This window comes from Carassius auratus, chromosome 37, assembly GCF_003368295.1.
Source record: "Carassius auratus strain Wakin chromosome 37, ASM336829v1, whole genome shotgun sequence".
NCBI lineage: Eukaryota > Metazoa > Chordata > Actinopteri > Cypriniformes > Cyprinidae > Carassius > Carassius auratus.
The window spans coordinates 8,203,326-8,225,884 of record NC_039279.1 but is presented as its reverse complement, the minus strand read 5'-3'; the positions used below and the strand labels follow the sequence as shown (position 1 = coordinate 8,225,884).

At 34.1% G+C, this 22,559-nt stretch overlaps 1 protein-coding gene across 2 annotated transcripts in view; it reads right to left on the bottom strand.

The window, feature by feature from the left end:
* Positions 1-22,559, bottom strand: part of ca10a (carbonic anhydrase Xa) — a 174,229-nt gene that overhangs the window by 91,345 nt on the left and 60,325 nt on the right. For both annotated transcript variants that reach the window (XM_026222561.1, XM_026222560.1), the window contains one exon: positions 8,289-8,431. In XM_026222561.1, the coding sequence (XP_026078346.1) occupies positions 8,289-8,431 (143 nt within the window). The remainder of the gene's footprint in view (positions 1-8,288; positions 8,432-22,559) is intronic.

The following is a 22,559-nucleotide window of genomic DNA, read 5'->3' as shown; positions in this document are numbered from 1 at the left end:
TACCTTATTCGGAATTTCACGGATAACACATCACACAAGTTATATTATTTGTTTACATTTAAAATGCAAAAAAAAAAAAAAAAAATAGTCAATGGTCTTATCAAGTAACTGTACGACTTTCTATATGCAGATACAAATAGGTTTGTGATTGTTACAAATACAAATACAGATACTGGCTGTTACATGAAAATATAAATGTGTCATAATTATAAAGTTTTGACAATTTACATATTGTTGCATAAGGCAATGAATAAGAGTTTATTGATAAGAACTATTTAATGTCTTTTTATTTACAGCAGCACAAGTTCTTTAAGACATTTCAACAATTTATGAGCTAAAGTGCAGTTCAATTGTGGTTGACTCATATTGGTTGATCAAATGATCATCACTGTGGTCTGCCGCATCCTCCAAAAAATCATATTTAGAACTTTGCAGCATACAAACTACACTGGTCACAATTTTTTTGTTCGTTTGTGCCGTTATGAGTTGCATAATTATTTTAGTGAATCTTCCACTAAAATAGGATACATTTTTTTTCATATCAGTCGGTATTGATTAATTATCACTATAAATGTCAAATATTTGTTACAAAGCCAGATTTTTTTCTCCAAAGTGAAAGTTGTAGAAACCAGGCAATCAATTTTACTTAAACATCTAAATAAATAAATAAAAAATATTTTTAGTTTCTTCATGTTCTAATAAGTGATATTGTTTCAAATCAAGAAACAGGTTTGGGTTGCATGATAATGTTAATATCATGTTTTGTCTCTTAGAAATGCACATTTGATAATAGCTTGAGTAAGGATGCAGAGGTAGCCTACATTTTTGTTCATTATCAAAATCATTAACATCTGTAAAAATAGTAGCAACCTCAGTTTCATATTGTTCAATTTATTCTGACCAAGTTTTTATATATTTATTTTAAATTTAGCATTGGTCTCCCATAGTAGTATACATTTAAATCATGATAAACACAGTTAAAACACAGTTAAAACCACACATATAGCACCTCAATACCATGGTAAAATATAACTATATGGTTTTTAGGTTGCCTATTTTGTATGGAAATCAGTAGTCTTTCAATAAAACATTCAATATAAATTATGGGTGGGTGATATGGAAAAAATATCATATCACAATTTTTTTTTTAAATATCACGATTTTATCACAATTCTTTGTCATGTTGGTTTTACTATTTTACAAGTTGTCTGAGCATTACAGCCAAACTAATTTCTCTATTATAAAGACAAAGCCTTTCAAGGTAACAAAAAAAAGTAATAATAAACCTTTCAAGGTAACAAAAAAAAAAAAAAAAACGCAGATATTTAGATCAAAGAGGGTGAAGATACAAATATTTGTCCTTATTTTTTAATAACAAAGATAAAAGAATGACTGATATATGTTAAAACTACACCTAATATACAAATAAAACAAACAGTGCTTTATTTTAGTGCTTTATTATAGAGCAGTGAGTGATTTTTCTCTTTGTGTTTTGTTGTTTTATTAACGTTAAAGGAATAGTTCACCCAAAAATAAAAATTCTGTCACAGTGTTTTATTTTTATACCACTATTTACTCACTCAAAAGTGGTTTTAAACCAAAATGAGTTTCTTTTTCGGAACATTAATGCTATTTTGAGGAACACTGAAAACCAAACAGTTGCTGGTACACACTTCCATACTATGTTTTGTTACTATCAAATTCAGTGTTGTCCAGCAACTGTTTGGTTACCCACATTCTTCAAAATATTTTCTTTTGTGTTCAGGACAAGAAAGAAATGAATACTGGTTTGGGACAACGTGACAATGAGTAAATAATGACAGAAATGAAAGTTTAGGGTAATCTATCCCTTGACAGTAATGACAGTAGGCTGCATGTTTAATAGGCGCACTGTCCCTTTAAGACCTGCACGCACCTAATATACAGGTACATATAAATTTTTCTCTCAACTGTTTACTTTCATTTTAGACACTACCAACAGAGTCTACATGTAAACCTTGCGTGTTTAGACAGTATTAGTGCAAAAGATAACTGTTTGACAGGCTTTAGTGTGCATGCTTCAGGTGTATACTTAGAAAAAGCACAGGTCAGACCAGGGCACGAATGAAACATTTAAAAGCACATGCAGATAGAGTTAACACTGCTTGTGAATGCATGTGGCGTTGTACAATATGTTCCCTGTAGCACGATACTACGATATTTCTTCAAATTGTGGAGACATTTTTATCACCCACGATCAAAAATTGTCATATCGCACACCCCTAATATAAATGCACACATGCTAAAGCTTAATGACAAATACATACTTAAATTTTATTCCATTACTCCTTTAATAAAATCAATTTCAATCCGCTATTGCTGCTTAAACATAATATCGAACATTTATCGAATTCTTCAAATTTCATCAAGGAAAATTATTTCGCGATAATTATAATTATCAAATTATCGCCAAGCCCGACACTAAAATAATGCATATAGTATTTTAGAATACTGCATGAGAACAAATGTAGGAGTTACTGGAGGAGGACGGCGATGCATCTTTCATAGTCACGTACATTTAATTTGCAATAATTTAGAAACCTACCACTGCCCTGATCCTCATACTAACTAGTTCAATCATTAGCTCAAACTCAAAACCTACTGATAGGCACACTAACGAAACCTGTTCCAAAATAAGTAAAGGCAGCAGATAAAGTGAGTGAAATATGGATTATGAATATAAATGAATACAAAAAATATCAATAAAAAAGTCACATCAGTGGTGGAGTTTCCAGAAGAGTGCTCGGAATCAGTCCCTTATGAGGTTACAGTTCAGATAGGATGTTACCATATAATACAACAGCCTATATAGGCAGCAGACAGTGAGGCAGCTCATTAGGTCTTGGAAAAGAACTAACAACCACACTAACACACACACAGACTAAACAAAAAAACTAAAACAAAGCAAAAACACATGCAAAACAAACAAAACACAAAACCATACCAAAATATCCAGACAAAAAATAAATAAATAAATAAAAAATAAAAAAAAAACAAGCAATTTTATTTTTTTATTATTTTAATACAAGTGACTTTTTAAATAAAATCACGCCAATAAAGTATACTTTGAAACTGAGATTCCTTTGATTTTGCCCAGTAGTTCTATTTTGGTACAACGAAAACCACAAAGTGATCTGAAGATTTCAATAAAACCCTGCTATCATAATGTTGGAGTAGGATCTGAACTGCGCAAACATGAAGGCACACTCAGAATCTCTGCTGTGGTGGAGCACTCAGGCTTTGATCTGAGAATAGAGGACAGGAGACTGCTGATCCATTTCCTCTTTCTGTATGACCCATTTTCCTGCGACTCATGCTACAGTGAGATTGCCTTGCAACCCCTGGACCCTATAAACACTACTTCCTGTGGACACAAGTGATTGAGTCTTATTATTTCCTTTTTTAGATTCATGTTTATGATTCAAATTTATACACCAATGAACGAGCCACAAACACCGGCTTAGGTTGCGTATTCCGATTCGGAATGCACAAATCAGGGCATCGAGCTTGTGCGATCTAGCAGTAATTAAATCCAGTGCCTTGACAAGCAAGAGGCCACGCCGAGACAAACATAATAGCAGCCTTGCAGATATTCATGTGCAAACTGCTTTGTATACTGTGACAGCTTAGCAGGTTCAGCCAACACAAACTTGAGTCTAATTAATTTGAATCAGTAATTTGCATAACTAAATCAATTCTCATAATCACGAGGCATTTCACCCTCAGCAATAAACATCTGTGTCCTTTGTGGTTTGTTACATTCACCATGAAAAACATAACTGAGGTTTACATACGCATGTGTGTGTTGAGGCATCTTTTGCGAATACTTTCTCTAATAAATAGTTCACATTTGCACTTCAAAAATATTTGATTTCATATTTTATGCTAATGTTTTCCTGGGGTTGCCAACACAAAAAGTTTGCTAAGGAAATAAAGCAGTCATGCCTGTAAGCTGCATGTTCTTGCAGAATTACAACGAATGCCAATTCTTGTCTGCGATGGACTTCTGGTTCATGAAATATACACCGCTAGCAACAAGGGTATAGAAACAATTTACTACATGATTTCAAACATTTGCAACAAACAGTGAAAAGAGTTTTAGAACATTCAGGTACAAAGCCAACATGGAAGTCGCATGTGTGAGAAATTAAAGCTTAGGGGACCAAATATGTAATTGGACCCTCCCAACAGTGTGTTCCCACAGATGTCATCCCATGGCTCCATGTTTCTCGTTCCACCGTGTTCCCAGTGTAATTTTACTGATTCAGTGCCGCTACAGGAGTGTTCTCTCCCTGTGGCAGCAGAACTCCCCATCTGGTCATACATGCATCTTGCATGTTAAATGGTTTCAATCTCCTTAACCCGCTGGCCAGACAGGAAAAAATGATATCACTGATCCTTGAACTCAACTGAACAGGACATTATATCAAACAAAAATGACACTGCAATCACCTCTTATTACATAGCTCCACTGAACAATCATATTTTACACAGTGACCACTATGATTTTCTCTGGAACAGGTATTTTGAACAACATTTTCAAACAACACTGAGCCCCATTGACTTTCATTATATAAACCTACATTTTTTTTTTATAAATGAATGAATGAATGAATGAATGAATGAATGAATAAATAAAATATTTGCTAACATTTTCTCTAAAGCCTGTATTTATAATGCATAATAAAAGTATTATTAAGGCATTATACTGAAAGAATAATGTATCATATAATATGTTTCATCATCTCATGAGAAATCATAACAACATGCATTATAATTACTTATTTGTGGTTATAGCTTTTAAGATTATGATGATTTATAATACACAGTGAACATGATGCATCCACTTAACTAACAATGTATTATATTTCCCATAGTTATAATGTATTATAAATCTCATATCATTTTAACTTGACTTTATTAAAGCAGACAAAGACCACTTATAAATCACAACAACGACATAATCAACAATAATTAAAACTAATATTTTTCTTAAACAGCCATAAGATCAGATATATCATCAGATCAATGTGTAAATGGTACATTTGATTTTTAACTATATTTATTGTAATATCAATAAGATACTAAGATACTGTACAGATCTTAAATAAATAATGGCAAGATATGAGACTTAAATCCATTCTAAATTAAGTGGATTTAGCATGGTGTTTATTCATTAACATTTATGTTATAAATAACCACACACATAAAACTTACAGTATAACCACAAATGTCATGATCTGTTCCCTGCTCACCACCAGAGGTTACCACACACACCACTCAGACATTCACCCTGGACTCCATTTCCCAAGATCCCCTCTGATTACACACTTACCTGTTTCCAATAACCAAGACACTGTACAGGTTGCACTCATTCCCACACAGGTGCTCAGTATTGATTACCCTAGCTGCCATACCAAGTTCTTGTATTCTGTTTCCTAGTCTTGTTATTCTGACCCTAGCCTGTTTATCTCTCTTCTGATCATTTGCTGGTTGCCTTTATCTATCGCCTGTGTTGGATTACTCTCTTGCCCTGCCCTCTGGACACTGTTTGCTGGTGTATGACTTTTGCCTTTTTCTGACTATCCCTTTTTTTAAATAAAAATCTGCAATTGGATCCAACCTTGCCTACACTATCCTCATTGTTACAACAAATAAGTAAGTTTTATAATTTATTATAATTGTTTTTATGATTATTTATGAGATTAAACAACATATTATATGCCTTTTTTATATAATGCAATATGCATTCATTATAATGCCTTAAGAATACCCTTGCAATGTGTTATGAAAAAAAAAATTGACTTCACAGAACGTGTACCCAAATATTTTTACTGATTCTTTTCCCTCAAAATAATAATTCCTATAAATAAATTAATCATTACAATTAATATTTGAATTCAAGGATTGCAGAACCTTTTGAAATACAAACTACTTTGACTTTGATATTTTCTTATGTTCCAATAATCTGACAGCACATTCAAATATAATAATAATAATAATAATAATAATAATAATAATAATAATAATAATAATAATAATAATAATAATAATAATAACCCTTGGGAAACTCTGGCCTGTTTTATCTCAAATCAATTTACCATGCCCATGTATTTGCTTAAGTATGTAGCCATATGAAGAGCAGAATAATGTACAGTCGTCCAATGCTAATTGCAAAACAAACCCCAACAGGGAGATCAAAACACCCCTTGCTTTGCATTAAGGTCTTGATCACTCCTGTATAATCAGATGATAATGACCGGCTGACTGTTCATTACCATTGCTATCAGTTACAGATTCACTGTTCCCCTCAAGAAAAAGTCATTAAAAAAAATTACATTTGCATTCAAATATCAAGGTCAATCTTGATTGAGTTGTGTTGTCCCTCACTTCAAAAATCGGCCTGTTACAACTGACTGATAGCTGAACTGATGCCATCAGTTTATACAGAGAATGTATCTCACACTGTCAACTACCCAAGCTAATGAAATCGCCATGACAAGGCTGACTCAGTGAGTAATCTAATATGATATTCATGTAACTGAATAAAATCTGTGTGAAGATCGTATCTGTCATTGTTTGTCTCTGGGCAGGATCCATCCCGTTTTACCAGTGCTGACAAAGGAAGGTGACACAACGAGACAATGCACTACGCTATGTTCTACAGTACATCTAATATGCTATGCTAAATGGCATGTGGCCTGATTCGTTTCGGTAATTAGCCCTATCACATTCTACTGCACCCCAAAGCTAATGATGTTGGAAGAAAATATTTCCATGTGGCATTTTTTCATATTCATGTCTCAAATTCTCCACTTTGCTGATTGGAGACTTCAATAAGGGACACGATACTGTCATCTTCCTCCTTTGTCAGAGCGATTAAATTCATTAAAAGCTCTTCAAGTAATTGCGGCTCATCTACGGCAGAGCAAATATTCAATTAATACAGACAATTTAATAACTGCGATTCCCTCAATCCAAAGCACATAACCTTGACGCATGCCCACGTTTGATTAATTGGTTTTGCATTCTGAGGTCATTTTAATTTCCTTTAACTATTCATTAGTCCATTTATCATTCTGTGGAGAGCCTGGCACTGTAAACTCCACTCTGACAGAAACTCAAACACACATGGTGTTACTTCAAACACACTAAAAATCTTCATCAAGGACTACAATCCAACAATCTAAGATTTATCTAACATGTTCCAGGAAATCAGAGAACAGGGGTATCTTGACTATCTGAAACAATCTCTGAAAAGATCAAAACTTTTCAACCCATGCAGTTCAAGTGAGCACAATAAATATAGTTATCGTGTAAAAATCTAGTAAATATCTTGAAATGCACCACTAAAAACAGCAATTAATCTTTGACCTTTTTATTTTAGGACCAACCTCTTTTGATGAAATCATGTCCAAGTGAATCGCTATTCTTCTAAATTACAAATAATGAATCCAACAAATTATTTCATGAGACTTTGCATGTCAAGGGTGCTTTAGTCAAATTACCATGCAGTTTTTTTATTACCCTTGTTTCTCTGTCTGATTCGCTCTCTAGTCATTGACTGATCTGTTTGAGTATGAATCTCTGCCTCTAGTGCCGCCACATGCATGACCTCAGTTACCCACTGCTGATGCGTTTGAAGAGAGGATTCATTCATATGCTAAGCATGCCACTCTCTCCATTGACAACAAATGATGCCACTTTAATGTGGCTAGTTGACGCATAACGTGCACATTTACAAATTCTTACAAATTTACAAACAAAATTTATACAAAAACAGAAATGTATAATTCAAAGTGTTACTTGCCACTTCTTTGTAAATGCTTGCGAAATTTACTAACAATTTCCAAATGAAAACTGTTTCTACAACAATTTTTTCCCCCAATGTATCTATAACTAGTTAATTTTAAATATTGCAGTGTGACAAACCATCTTTAATGTTATGAGTCAAAGCTGCATCCATAATAATAGTAAAAATGAGTTTTGCATAACTGCAGGGTATCAGCTACTGTAAAAAATAAATTAAAAAAAACAGTAGTGGAAAACAGTAGAATATAAACTAAGCATCATAATTTACTCTCCTAACCTTTCTGAATCTAGCAAAACCACTGACCTACATGCATTTTTACACTAAAGTGGCACTTTCAGAGTTGATCAGCACTTTGACACTAGACACGACGTTTACTTTTCCCAGCTCACCGCACTGAGACTGCAGCCATGCAGACATCACATAACACATGGTTTACCTTCCGTCCGCCAGTGTTGAGCCTCAGTGGTGTCAAGAAGGGATCAAATATCATATGGCTCGTCTCGATATTGACTGGAGACTGTCTCTTCCCCACAGAACACAGATTCCATGCAGAATTTACAAGCCCCCAGAACGATGGCACTGCAACAGGAGAAAGTACACAATGATGATTTGCAGTACATTCATCAAATGCTCATACACACTGAAAGAATAACAGATCATTTGTTCATAAGTACATAGACTTAGAGTGAATGTATAATAGATGAATGAATGAATGAATGAATGAATGAATGAATGAATGAATGAACGAACGAATAAGAGCCACAAGTTGCTTACTTGTGGATGCAATAATTATACGGTTCATATTTAAATATTAAAAAAAACTTTGAAACTGAAGCTTCTTTTTTTATGTGTGTAATGATGGTAACGTTATTTCCTGCAATGACTTTATTTCTAAAATATAGAACTGGAGTAGTACAAAAACAAAACAAAAATTGTGTTTCCTGTTAATTTAATTAATAAACGTTCTAAAAATTAGTTACTGGAATATTGGATGCTAATTTCAACTCGCATACCATATAATAATAATGATGATGATGATGATGATGATGATGATAATAAGACAATTATGAGCAAAAGTCAAAAGTAATAATTATGGTGGTTTGAAAGTGAATAAAAAAAGTTACATAAAGGTACATGCAAATGTATAATTTAATATAAACATTATTTGATGAAAGTCGTTTTTGATGCATACGAGTAGAATGTAGAAAAGGTATTATTATTCTTTTTTTTAAATGTGTGATTTCAAACAATTAAAATGTTGGTATCCCCATGTCTTCTGCTTTAAATACACAAACAACATTTCTTAAGGTTGAAATACATAGCACCATATAAAAGTGAAAATGATTAAGGGATATTAATAGGTAGTAAAGAAATTATATTACTTTGAGGTATTTTCAGATTTCAGTGTGTTAATATAATTACCAGCAATCACGGTTTCAACTGTAACACTCAGACTTCTGTTAATTTCAATTTTATGATCTAGTCTTTCTTATTATAAGTCTATTAATGGCTACGGCTCATAGCTATGGTTTCAAATGTCTCTTATACCAAAAGAATGGCAGTTGGATTTCTAGCAATCCATTATGAAGGCAAATGTTAAAAATGTTACAGCTTCCCCAGGTCTCCCTTTCTCATAACTCTTTGATACTCATAAGAAAGTCGGTGCAACAATATCCCTCTATTCTTTTAAATAACTTTATTCAACATCCGAGTTCCAGCAGCCCATGACATTTTGAAGCAATTTAGACGATTTATACAAAGTGTTCGCCTTGGCATTTTCACAGCGTTGTGCTACATGCACCTCCAGCTGACAACCATTACATGAGATGATTGGCAGCCTGCAAAACAGGATTCTTTATTAATAATTTATAAGCAGTCAGCGGTGTGGTTAAGGACCTCCAAGCTTGCATCTTCTTTTAAGTAAATTTCACTCCTAGAACATTTTGGTCGGGTGACTTGACCCACTTAGCTAAACAGAAAAGCGACGACACATAACGCAATTTATAATGTCTATCCCACCGCAATGACATCAGCACTTCTACCCCCATTTCAGGCCTCCAAATAAGTAAATACTGTACATAAATCACTGTTCCCATTGTTCTGATGCTGAGAGAAGCAGGTGGTCTCCACACCATATTTTTCATGTTGTGAGTTGACATAATTTGAGCCTCTGTTTTCTCGAACAAGCACCACCTGCTGTTTGCTGTCATGCGAGCGTTCAACAATTCTCCTTGAGAAAAGAACTTGACAAAGTAGCAGCGTGTACACACACTTTCGTACAAGAAAAACAAACAAAAACCCAGACACATGCACACAGGACTTGTACTCTCTTTGACCCCCTAATGTTATGATAAGAACGCCTGAATATTGTTTGGGGACAATGCTTGATAAACAAAAGTGTGGCTGAACTGAGGTCACAACCGAGTAGCTTTGTGATTAATAAAAGTCTGGCTGGTTGGTGTGGTCATCGCTTCAGTGGTCTTAACTCAAAAAATAACAGCCGGCTACTATTTCGCTCTCATTTCCTGGCAGAAAAAAAAAAACTATTTCTGTATTGGATGGTGCTGTGTGGAGAATGAAAATGGATAAAAAAAAAATGTTGAGTCATCTCTTATTTAGGAAAGCATTGAATTAGGTTGTAATGTTCTCCAAGATGCAGGCAGAAAAATGGGAATAATTCAGATCCTTCTACATCAGTCACTTTGATGACAGGAAATCTATAACCAGAATGGGGCTGCAGTGTATGGAATCGATCTGCTAAACACAGGTGACATGTCATAAATGGTACACTACATACTTTTTACCTATTGGCAGCAATAAAAGAACAACCACAGTTAACAGCTTTTCACCTGTGGAAATAAAAGAATCCATGTATATAAAATCAAGCTGAATCTTAACTTTAGATATGCTGTATGTTAAAGACAGTTTTAAAATAGATTTAAGTTTCCTTTTGAACCATTATATCAGTTAACATATCACTGGAAGGGAAGATTTTCGGGGATTAACAACTTATTTTAGTCTGTTCCTCACACAAGTCTTTTGTAGCTGCAGAATACTATAGTGTACCGATTTGTATGGATGGCTTTTAAAACACTTTCTGGTGATTTGCAGCATTTTTGAAGCTTGAAAGCTCAAGTTTCCAAAAAAAGAAATAAAAACTCTAAAACCTTACATTTTTGTTCCATGGAAAATGTTCTATAAACTGCATAGTTTTGGAATTACACGAAAGTGAGTAAACATTTTTGAATGCATGGTTTAATTGCTTATCTCTCAATGTGACTGGACACAGAGCTGGTCTTTAAAAAGACAGAAGAGGTCCTTCTGTTTAATGATCTGTGTAAACTCACTTAAAATTCAAACATCTGCTTTAGCACAAGGCTGCAAGATTTTTATGTTTAAGTACACTGGCAGGAAAAATGCCTCAAACGTGTGTATAATAAGCATATAGACTATAGATCCATCTCAGTTCTATATCATCACACGAGTCCATGACGTATCTTTTTAAACGGCATGCTAGACACATGTTGGCATCCAGGACAAACTACTAATGAAAAAAAATATATATATAATAATAATAATAATAATAATAATAATAATAAAAAAGCATATTTTGTAAACTGTACCTTTGGTTTTTGAATTTGTACCCACAAATTCATAATCCAGTCGCACGCTTTCGCAATCCATTCCCTTGGATTTGTAAACTCACAGATTTGTAGCCCCACCCAGACGTGTTTATTAAACATTATTTTTCATAGTAGCCTATGAGACCATGGTCTGCCCTCACAAAATGGTCTTACTTGTATTGTTTATTGTGCATTAATCACCAATAGGATAAGACACTGCACCTGTGTTTATACCCTAAAACGAACGCTAAAAAGAAGAATAGAAAATTTTGAATTTCTTAAATCAAATATAAAAAAACTATAGAGTTTTTAGAGGTAAAAAGCAATACAAAAATAATGTACCGTTATGTTGCCATCCCTTTGCTCTCTAACTGATTGCAATTTTATAATAGGCCTAATTATTTAATAATAACATTAACAGTGAAGTGTGCATCTCTGGGGGCAAAAGTTTAGCATAATAAAATCACCAAAATAAATCTACAAGTTAAGAAAAACAGTACACAAACACATTTACAAACTGTAAAAGTTTATTTAAAAAATAAAGCATTCATTCATTATTTTATTACAAACATTTTACTGTCTTAAGTGCATTCATTTATTTAGCCTATAAATGAAAATAATAATAAAAATAACCATTATTTTTATTATTATTATATATTTTTATACATTTAGGTTATGCATTTAGAAGAATTTTTATGCAAAACGACTTCCAAAAGAGGAACAAATTACTCCAGAGTCAGTCACAATGCCAGGATTATTACACAGTAATAATCAAATGCTAAGATTATCACAAATTAAACTAGATTTTGATGGACATCTTATTAAATCGTTGTATTCCACCTCGTACCACACTTGATCGAGAATCACTTAAGACACTTTGCTGTAGGCCTATTCCACATAATAACATTAAATAAAACAATATACAATATGATTTGTTAACACATAAATCCATGAGTACAGTTTACGAACCCGAGGGAACAGATTGTGAAAGAGTGCACACAGATTATGAATTTTCAGGTACGGATTCAAAAACCAAAGGTACGGTTTATTAATCAGTGGGCACGATTTGTATTGTGATTTGTAAGAATTTGTAAGTACAGTTTATAAAATGAAGGGACGGACTGCAAAACCGTCGTTTTTATTTATTTATTTTTTTTCTCCTACAGGTGACTTCTCGGGCTCTGTAAATGTGAAAGGAGTAAGGTAAAAAAGATTTCAATCATTACACCAATCATCCTCTTAAAACATAGTTTTGTGTTTAGCCATAATAAATTATTTAACGCACTTACAATCTAAGCACAGGAAAGGGACAGATAACTTCCATCTATTCTTATGATCACAAGGGTTGGATCTTCTTCTTTGCCAATAAAAAAGTTAGGGAGGAAAAGAATAGCACTTGCAGAATAATTATTGTCTTCCCCTTTGTAACAGATAAAGATGGTGTTCTGGCCACCCTCAAGGTTTAATACAGTTCAGGGTCGAGCGAAGGCATGCATTAAGTTGACACTTGTACCAATTAAGAAGCCTATTAATTCCCTTCCAGAACATGCCACAAAATCATAGAGCCTCTGCCCTGAGACTACAGGAGAGTAGATTTGCATTTATCATTCGAATGAAATAAACACACGTATTTCTTAAATGAGGGGGGAAAGGAAAGGGTGGAAAAGCGGTGAGTTTTGAAAACACACAGTGTCCAGATATATCCCTGGGTATCTTGGAAAAATATCAAAAACTACCGTCTGTTTTGATGTGCTGAAGCATGTAATAATGATATTGGAGGAAAACAAACAGATTGGCAATAAATATATAAAAGGATGAGAAAATATCTTAACAACAAAACTGATGCTAAATAATTGGAAGTTGCATTCAAATGTGTAACCTCTTCAACCAATCCTAATCTTGGGGACAGCAGTGAATTTCACAACAGGATTACATCACGGGGGGAGAGTTAATTTCTTTCCACAACATATGGCGAAACTGAAAGAAATTAAAAATCTTGGCTATTAGCTTTATATCTCTAAGCAATAAACAAGAAACCAGAGGAAAGCCTGGAAAGGGTACCATTAATAATAAGAAGAAATGTTTCGTTAGAATGATTTCAGAAAGGATCATTTGACAGTGAAGAATGGAGTAATGACTGCTGATTTGCTGATCTGTCATCACAAGAATACATATTTTAAATGTATTAATTCAGAGAAGTTTTTTTTTGTTCTTGAAAAAAAAATAATAATAATAGTTTTACTTCGGAAAAAATAAAAAGCTCACCACAGAATAGGTGTTTTCATTGTATCAATCATTGTATCAATGTATCAATCAAGTCATCAATGAATTGCATTACTAAAAAATAAGTATAAGGTCATCGACCCATTTTGCATTTTAAATAAATTTTGCAACACATTTTTCCACACAAATCAGTAAGGACATCAGTTTTGCTCCTAAAATCAGAATGTCTTCTGAGTAATTCAGCTCTCTGTCTATTAATTGGTGCAGTTCATCAAAGCAGTGCTTTATCAGGTGTAGCATTAGAACAAACAGGAGTATCAACCCTCATGTAATGATTAGTGGCTGAGACCACCAATCATTCACAAGCTATCACTGTCTCAAAGTAAACAGTTCCAGAGGTAAAGAGGCATCAGGCAAGACAAGTGTGCAGTCGGCGTGTTTAAATGGCACAGGACAGATGAACCTCTTTGGACGTGTCCTCTAACGCCAGCATAATCTCAGCACCCTGGGAGGATGGGCCTCATTAGGCCAGGCCATCCCAAGAACAATAAACATGTCAGTCAAGTTAAATCCTCCTGTCATTTGTTAATGGGCAGGGATATCTGACCTGGCGGCAAAGAGGGCTTCTCAAAGCAGAATACAAATGAGAATAGAACTGCCGAGGTGCAGCCAGCAGAGAGGAACCGTGGACACTTCCAACTCTGTGGTTTCTCCACAGGCTGCACATATTTACTGGTTCCTCTGCCACAGAAACATCAACAGCAACACAATCAAAAGTACCTTCTCCTCTCACTTGCTAATTGTCGCCTTGCTAGGGCTACACGATTAATCTAAATTAAATCGCAAAGGCGATAAATCACAATTAGGCAGATTGTTATGCAATTGTTATGCGTATCTTTCAGTGAAACACGTTTCTGTGATTAGCAGTTAATCTTCTTTCGAAGGCCAATATATGGTGTACTGTATATGAGTTTGTCTCATAACTTCAATTATAATAAAGTATATAATAAAGCAATGTTAATCGACATGGCCTTTATCACAGATTAGAATACTATGAAATATGTTGCGTGCCTTGTTCTGTGTAAGAAGCCACATCATCTCATTCGAGGGCTGGACAATATATCGAACTATGATCATGCGCTTCAGTAAAGCTGGTTCCGTGATTAGCGGTAAATCCCCATCACCTGCTTTCAAATGGAGCGGCAGTTAAGTAATACACAGAGCCGTAGTTCACTGACAAGCTACACTATATAGAGTTCATTATTGAAGGTAAATCACCTTCGATAATGAACTTAATAGAGCGTAGCTTGTCACTCGACTGACGTTATGAAGTGAGGTTGGAGTAAAAACGTTATTTAATGTGCTATTTTCAAATGCTTTCAGATGGAGCAGCATTTACTACAAAGAGACGTAGTTCACTGACAAGTTACACAAACTTTTCATAATCACAGAATGATTTCTTTGATTTCATAATTGCGCAATTAAATTGCGATTATGAACACGATTTTGCGTGGCTTGTCAGTGAACCACAGCTCTGTGCAGCAAATGCTACTCCATTTGAAAGCACGTGCTGGAGACTTACTAAAAATCACAGAACTATAGCTTTAATGACAAAATACGCATGACAATCACATTTTGATTAATCATGCAGCCCTATCGCCTGCCTGTTTAGGAGGCTTCGCATCTATGAGGAGTCCTTCAGTTTTGGCATGCACAGGATACGTCAAAGACCAGTTTTATCTTTGATCAATTGTTAGCTGACAATTACCCTACATAAAAAGTAATTTTAATGCTTCCACGCCATTGATAAGTTATTCTGACAATTTGTGTTTTCACTGTTATACATTAGGGGCATGGTTACAAATCTTCTGAAATACAGCATTTCCAGATCTAAAAACATGCAAAGATGATGACCTCTGTATAACAGAAGGGGTGGACAGAAACTGGGTCTGTCCTGATACCCACACTTGCGGACTTGGCCACATCAGAGCATATGCATGTGACAGGAAGTGCATACACAAGACTGTCCCAGGTCTGAAAAATGTCAAAGCTCACTGCCCTCAATGCACACTAAATACACAATATCTCTAAAACCACTTTGGAGCGTATTCCATCATTTAGGTTAAGGTAATCAAGACCGCGTTCACATGCCTTAAAATCAACAGCGCATTATCAGTTTGCAGTGCAAATTTATTTAATTAGATACTTTATATAATGTGTGTAAAATGTAAAGTATTGCAAATTTTTTTGGTGCAGAGATATACCGTATTTTCTGGACAAAAAGTCGCACTTCTTTTCATAGTTTGGCTGGTCCTGAGACTTAGTCAGGTACGACTTATTTATCAAAATTAATTTGACATGAACCAAGGAAAATGAACCAAGAGAAATGAATCGTCTACAGCCGCGAGAGGGCGCTCTATGCTCCTCAGTGCTCCTGTAGTCTAACCCAGAGTGCCCTCTTGCAGCTGTAGACTGTAATGTATTCTCTTTTTTCTAGGTTCTAAATAAATGCGACTTATATATGTTTTTTCCTTGTCATGACATACTTTTGGACTGATGCACTTATACTCAGGTGCGACTTATAGTCCGAAAAATACGGTAAGTGTATTTTGTAGAACATTTATAACTGCTTTTTATCACTTAATTAAAAGTACAAACATTAAATTGTATCTAAATGTAGATGTTTATTTTGAAGTGCAAAATATTTAAATGTACAAAATGTGTAAATAAAGCTCTGTAAAAGCTGCTTACATTTAATGGATAATCACAAGTTCTACATACCGTGTATTCCATTTGTATACTTGTTTCCAGTAGGAACTTTTAACTGAAATGCCCCCTCAAGTCAGAAATCTGACTCGTAAAAACCTGATTTTTAAATCCAATATGGCTGCTCAGTTCATTAACAGAAGTGAACCAGCAGTAATACACCGTTTATTAGCATTTCTGTTTGTCTGTCTGAATAAACTAACTGATGCACACAGTTCTATCAAAGTCCTGTCTGTGGACATGATACTTATGTTTTGCACAGACATGGCTATCTGTGCAAAACACTAGTGTTGGGTACCGAAACCTGTTGCCTATGTAACCAGTATGAACCGAACCGAATCAGAACATAGATTTTGGTGTGTGTTATCGATAGATTGTTAGAATATCTGTATCTGTGCAGCTCTTTGTCATAAATAAAGTTTACAAAAAGTCACGAGGGAGCATCGGTTTCCCATCTACTGTAAAGTTTCACTGTTCACCGGTCATCACACCGCAGCCGTTTCCTCCAGTGAAAATCTAGCCCTTAACACATATGAACGCATACTTTAATTACAACTATTTAAATATACTTAATTTAATTATACATACTTTATACACCACTGTGCAAAAGTCTTAGGCACGTTAGTATTTTCACCCCAAAGAATGGCGTTCGGACAGTTATCTATATCTTTTGCTGTAGTAGAAAATATCAATTTACATTTCCAAACATAAATTTTGCCATTCATTTTAATAATAATCTAGTGAGATTTTTGAATGCACACTTTTGCACAGTACTGTAGTTTACAAACAATATTGTTGCTACTTTATAAAGAATGACCATACAGTCATTCAAAGAACTGATTCAAGACAGTGACAGACAACACTCATTTTAATTAAATATCAGAGTGATTGACAGAGATACAGTAGAAATATTATGTGTGCTTTTGTTTTAAACAATGACCCAGATCATGAAATACATTTATTAGTCTTAGATTAAGGGAAGCTTGGAAAATGAGAGCATCCAAAAAGTGTGTGAAAGCTATGGATTTATTTTAAATATTTAAAGGCACCGGTACCGTTTTAAAAGTATCTAAATGGCACCGGTATCGAAAAAAACCCAATCGATACCCAACCCTACAAAACACTGCTATTTAATGTGTTTTATCGACTATTATTGCTATTAATGGATGAATGCATCTTTTTTTTCTGACTTATGTACTTGAACATGGTCAGCTTGGGTGTGACGTCATTCAACTCTGACATTGACTCAGTATAAATACCACTGAATCAGGTAAAAGGCAAGTAAAATGTATCTGTAATGACGTATGGAACATCTCTGCAGGTTAGAAACCCAGACTTATTGATTCCTTTATATCTGAGCATAGGGATACGATTTAAATAAATGTGTGGAGGACAAAATTACTAGCAGACTGTTTGGTGTGTAAACACTCATTTGAACAGGCAGTCCTGAGGCTAGCCTTCTCCTCAACTGAACCACTACACACAATTTCTCTTTTTTTTTCTCGGCCCCTGTCCTATTTTCTCCATCACTTAAGCTCTCTTTGACCGTCCGTTAACCATGTAAGGCATGTCAGAGTGTGGATTTAGCCTAAACCTCTCATTGAATCTGAAAATAATACCCAAGTCCTCCTGCTGTTATCTTTGCCATGCTTGTCAGGAGAGGATTCCTGTGTCACTGAGATCTAAATTGTGCTCATTACATGTGTTTATCTCCATCAAAAAAATAAAATAAATAAATAAAATAGGGATAACGATTTGTAGCTAAAAATACAATGACTCATGTATAACATGCATTCACAACACAACTAACATAATATGATGTATTTGAGTTTACATTCATTGGGCAAGAATGTGGGACGGTGCTTGATTTTGTTCATCAGGATTTGATTGGAAGTCATGACATTATTGGTAAATGTACATTACCAACATTGTGTTGTTTTTAAGATGATTATTATTTTTCTTTAAAGAAGTATATTATGCTTACAAAGGCTGTTATACCATTTTCAAATTTTTTTATATATTTAAAAATAATAATTTATTTACAAGCAGAGAGACGTCTGTCACATGATACTTCACAAATCATTGTAACATGATTTTAATTTTTTTAATAATGGATGCTGAAAACAGTGATACATTAATCCCAAGATTCTTTGATGAACATGTGAACATTGAATAATGCATTTTTTTGGTGAAATTAGCAAAATTAAGTCACTTTTGATAAATTTTAAAGCATCGGTGCCGATAAACTAGTGGAAAGGCGCACAACTTTTATAGTTCTCATTAGTAGAATTCGTATCATTATTACCTTATCAGTATTTTTGTAAGTTTTTGTGTATTTTATATATATATATATATATATATATATATATATATATATATATATATATATATATATATATATATATATATATATATATATATATATATCTGGCGAGTAAATTCAATTTACAAGCCAATGGTGATTTATTTGCGTAGCTGTCCGTAGAGGGTTAACAGAACCAAAAGGAGAGCTTTGCAAATGTTAGTCCAATGTACTGGCATTATCTGTGCATTGAATGTAATCCTAATCAGGCTGGAACAGAATATTAGATTATTCGAATATTTGTTCAGTGGGTTGGCATTCGATTTTTACATTTTTTTAACACCTGGCACCCCCCGCAAAATGGTTCTCATTCGCCCTTGGATATGAATAGCCCATGAGTGAATGTCATGATTCAGTTCATCTGGAAGAAAAGACAAGTTAAGATAGCATGATATGTTCTATTGTATTTTGTTGCGACACTCGCATCCAGTGTAGACACAGTGTTAGAGAGAAAAATATGTTTATCCTCCTACCTCTGAAGCTTCGACTATTTTGTGTTGATTACTACCCAAGCTTCAAAACCAAAACCAGCTCACCAGCCCAAGATCCTAAATCAATCAACTTTCTCTCATTGAATTATTATATCATAATAATTTTGCATTTAAAATTTGCAAAAAAACTGATCACTCATCCTGAACTACACAGATTTTTGTCCAATCATATGGTGGATGGATTTAAAGAGAGCCCTCCAACTACCTGCAATAGACTAGAAAGATGCACATCATAGTTCATCAGTAAGGTAAAGTAAAGTAAAAATACACTGTTGATCAAGAAACTTTTCTCAAGCATCTTTGCAATTCTACCTATATAAACAGTATACCAAGCCTACATTTTCAGTTTTAATATGAAATGCATCTGTATAATACATATGCACTTACATAGAGTATTCAAACATCAAGCTCTCCTTACCACAGCAGTTCATATGTGCATAAGTAGTCTTATGTCCTACCGAACTTCCACTTCCCCCCAGCAAATCAAATCTCTTTACATTTGTTCTCCAGCTAGAAAACAGCTCACTCTACATAGTTCATTCTTACAACACTGTGGGGAAATTCAGCTGTGGGTGGACACCATAGGTAGGCCTACCGAAACAGTCATGAAATATGTGATGGGAAAGAAGGGAGGCTACATAACCAGCAATATATATATATATAACATCTCCCTTTCTTTCCCTCTATATATACACACACACACACAAACCCAAAAAAGTTGGGACACTGCACAAATTGTGAGTAAAAAAGGAAAAAGGAATGGAATAAATTACAAATCTCATAAACGTATATTTTATTCACAATATAATATAAATAACATATCAAATGTTGAAAGGGAGATATTTGAAATGTCATGCCAAATTTTTGCTCGTTTTTGATTTCATGAGAGCTACACATTCCAAGAAAGTTTAGACATGTAAGAGGCCAGAAAAGTTAAATGTACATATAAGGAACAGCTGCAACTAATTAGGTCCATTGGCAACATGATTGGGTATAAAAAGAACCTCTCATAGTGGCAGTGTGTCTCAGAAGTCAAGATGGGCAGAGGATCACCAATTCCCCTAATGCTGCGTTGAAAAATAGTGGAGTAATTTCAGAAAGGAGTCTCTCAGAGAAAAATTGCAAAAAGTTTGAAGTTATCATCATCTACAGTGCATAATATCATCCAAAGATTAATAGAATCTTGAACAATCTCTGTGCACAAGGGTCAAGACCGGAAAACCATACTGGATGCCCTTGATCTTCAGGACCTTAGATGGCACTGCATCACATACAGGAATGCTACTGTAATGGAAATCATAACATGAGCTCAGGAATACTTTTAGAAAACATTGTCAGTGAACACAATCTGACCGTGCCATTCGCCATTGCCAGCTAAAACTCTATAGGTCAAAAAAGAAGCCATATCTAAACATGATCCAGAAACGCAGGCGTTTTCTCTGGCCAAGGCTCATGTAAAATGGAATGTGGCAAAGTGAAAAACTGTTCTGTGGTCAGACAAATCCAAATTTGAAGTTGTTTTTGGAAAACTGGGACGCCATGTCACCCGGACTTAAGAGGACAAGGACAACCCAAGTTATTATCAGCGCTCATTTCAGAAGCCTGCATCTCTGATGGTATGGGATTGCATGAGTGCATCTGGCATGGGCAGCTTACAGATCTGGATCATCATCATGCATCTCAACCAAGCATTTGCGGTAAGCCTAACACATTGTCTACACCGGATGCAAGCAGTGTTACAGAATACTATAGAACACTTTATAATCAGTGATGTGGTCTACACTGGATGCAGTGCGACATGACAAATCCCCATCACTAAACTGCTGCCTCGTTATATCTATGAAGTACTGACACAAAATCCAAATGATTGGCAATGGTCAAATGATTTGTAAAGATCGCAATGGATGACGGCACGTATGATTTTTAGTGTCGCGGCTTATCCAGTGTAGACAGCATCACTGATTATAATGGGTTCTATAGTATTTTGTCACAATATGGTGTCAAAGAATCACAAGAATACACTTATTATATGAAAAGGAGATTTTAATTGATTACAATTGGAATACTGCTGTAAAAAAGCACCTCATTTGTTTAAAGTGTTTGCTAATCAACTTTTGTTTATACAGTAGTACTTTTCAAATAAAAGTACACAATACAGTACTTTTGAATTAATTATTCAATTTTGCACATAATAACAATGCAATTAATTGGGATTTTAAATATATATATATATATATATATATATATATATATATATATATATATATATATATATATATCTTTGCCCAGCACTGATTATGACAAACAGAGGAAAGGTACAGCCTGACACTGCTGGAAACACTGTGCCATTGAGCACTCTGGCCAAGCATCGGGGGGAAAATATTAATCAGGTCTTAACGACAAGGACAATTCTGGGCTTCATGCTGCAGCACTGGGAGACGGACAGATGTGCAGATTTGAGTTCTAAGAGCAATTCTAATAGCAGCTGCAGTGAATGCATTTGGAGCCAATGTCTGATAGCTACACAACACCAGAGCTTGTCAGCTGCATAAACAGAATGAAGTTGGACTTCATCTTAAAAAAAAAATATATATATATATATATATATATATATATATATATATATATATATATATATATATATATATATATATATATATATATATATATATATATATATAAATCTTTAAATATCTGACCACATATGGTTGTCATTTCTGTTCGGTGCTTAACCTTCCTCTGCACACATTTTGTCATACATGTCTATTACTCCATACATTTTGATTGCAAACTGACTGTATACACATTACATTTACACTTGACCACATAAATGTGTCTTTGAAAAACTGAAAAATTTATATTTTATATGCAAATATATGTGTCATACTAAAGCCTAATGCCTAGAGGTAGACATGTTGGATTATTCATAAATTTCTAACTAGCAATGTGCAAAAGTAATTAAAAAATTTACAATAAGGTTTAACTTTTGTTTTAGGTTGATAAGCAATAATGTGAGGATTTTATTAATATAGCTTAATTTCTACATGTATCAATAAAATATGAATGGACATGAATTAATGAACAATAATATATTTATGAAAATAGCATTAACCTACATTAATAAATGCAACCAATATATGCATCCAATATTATTGAAATTGTTTATAATAAATGCTGTAAAAAAATATAATAATTTACTTTATTCAAATGTTTGTTCATGATAAATATTTCAAAAAAAAAAT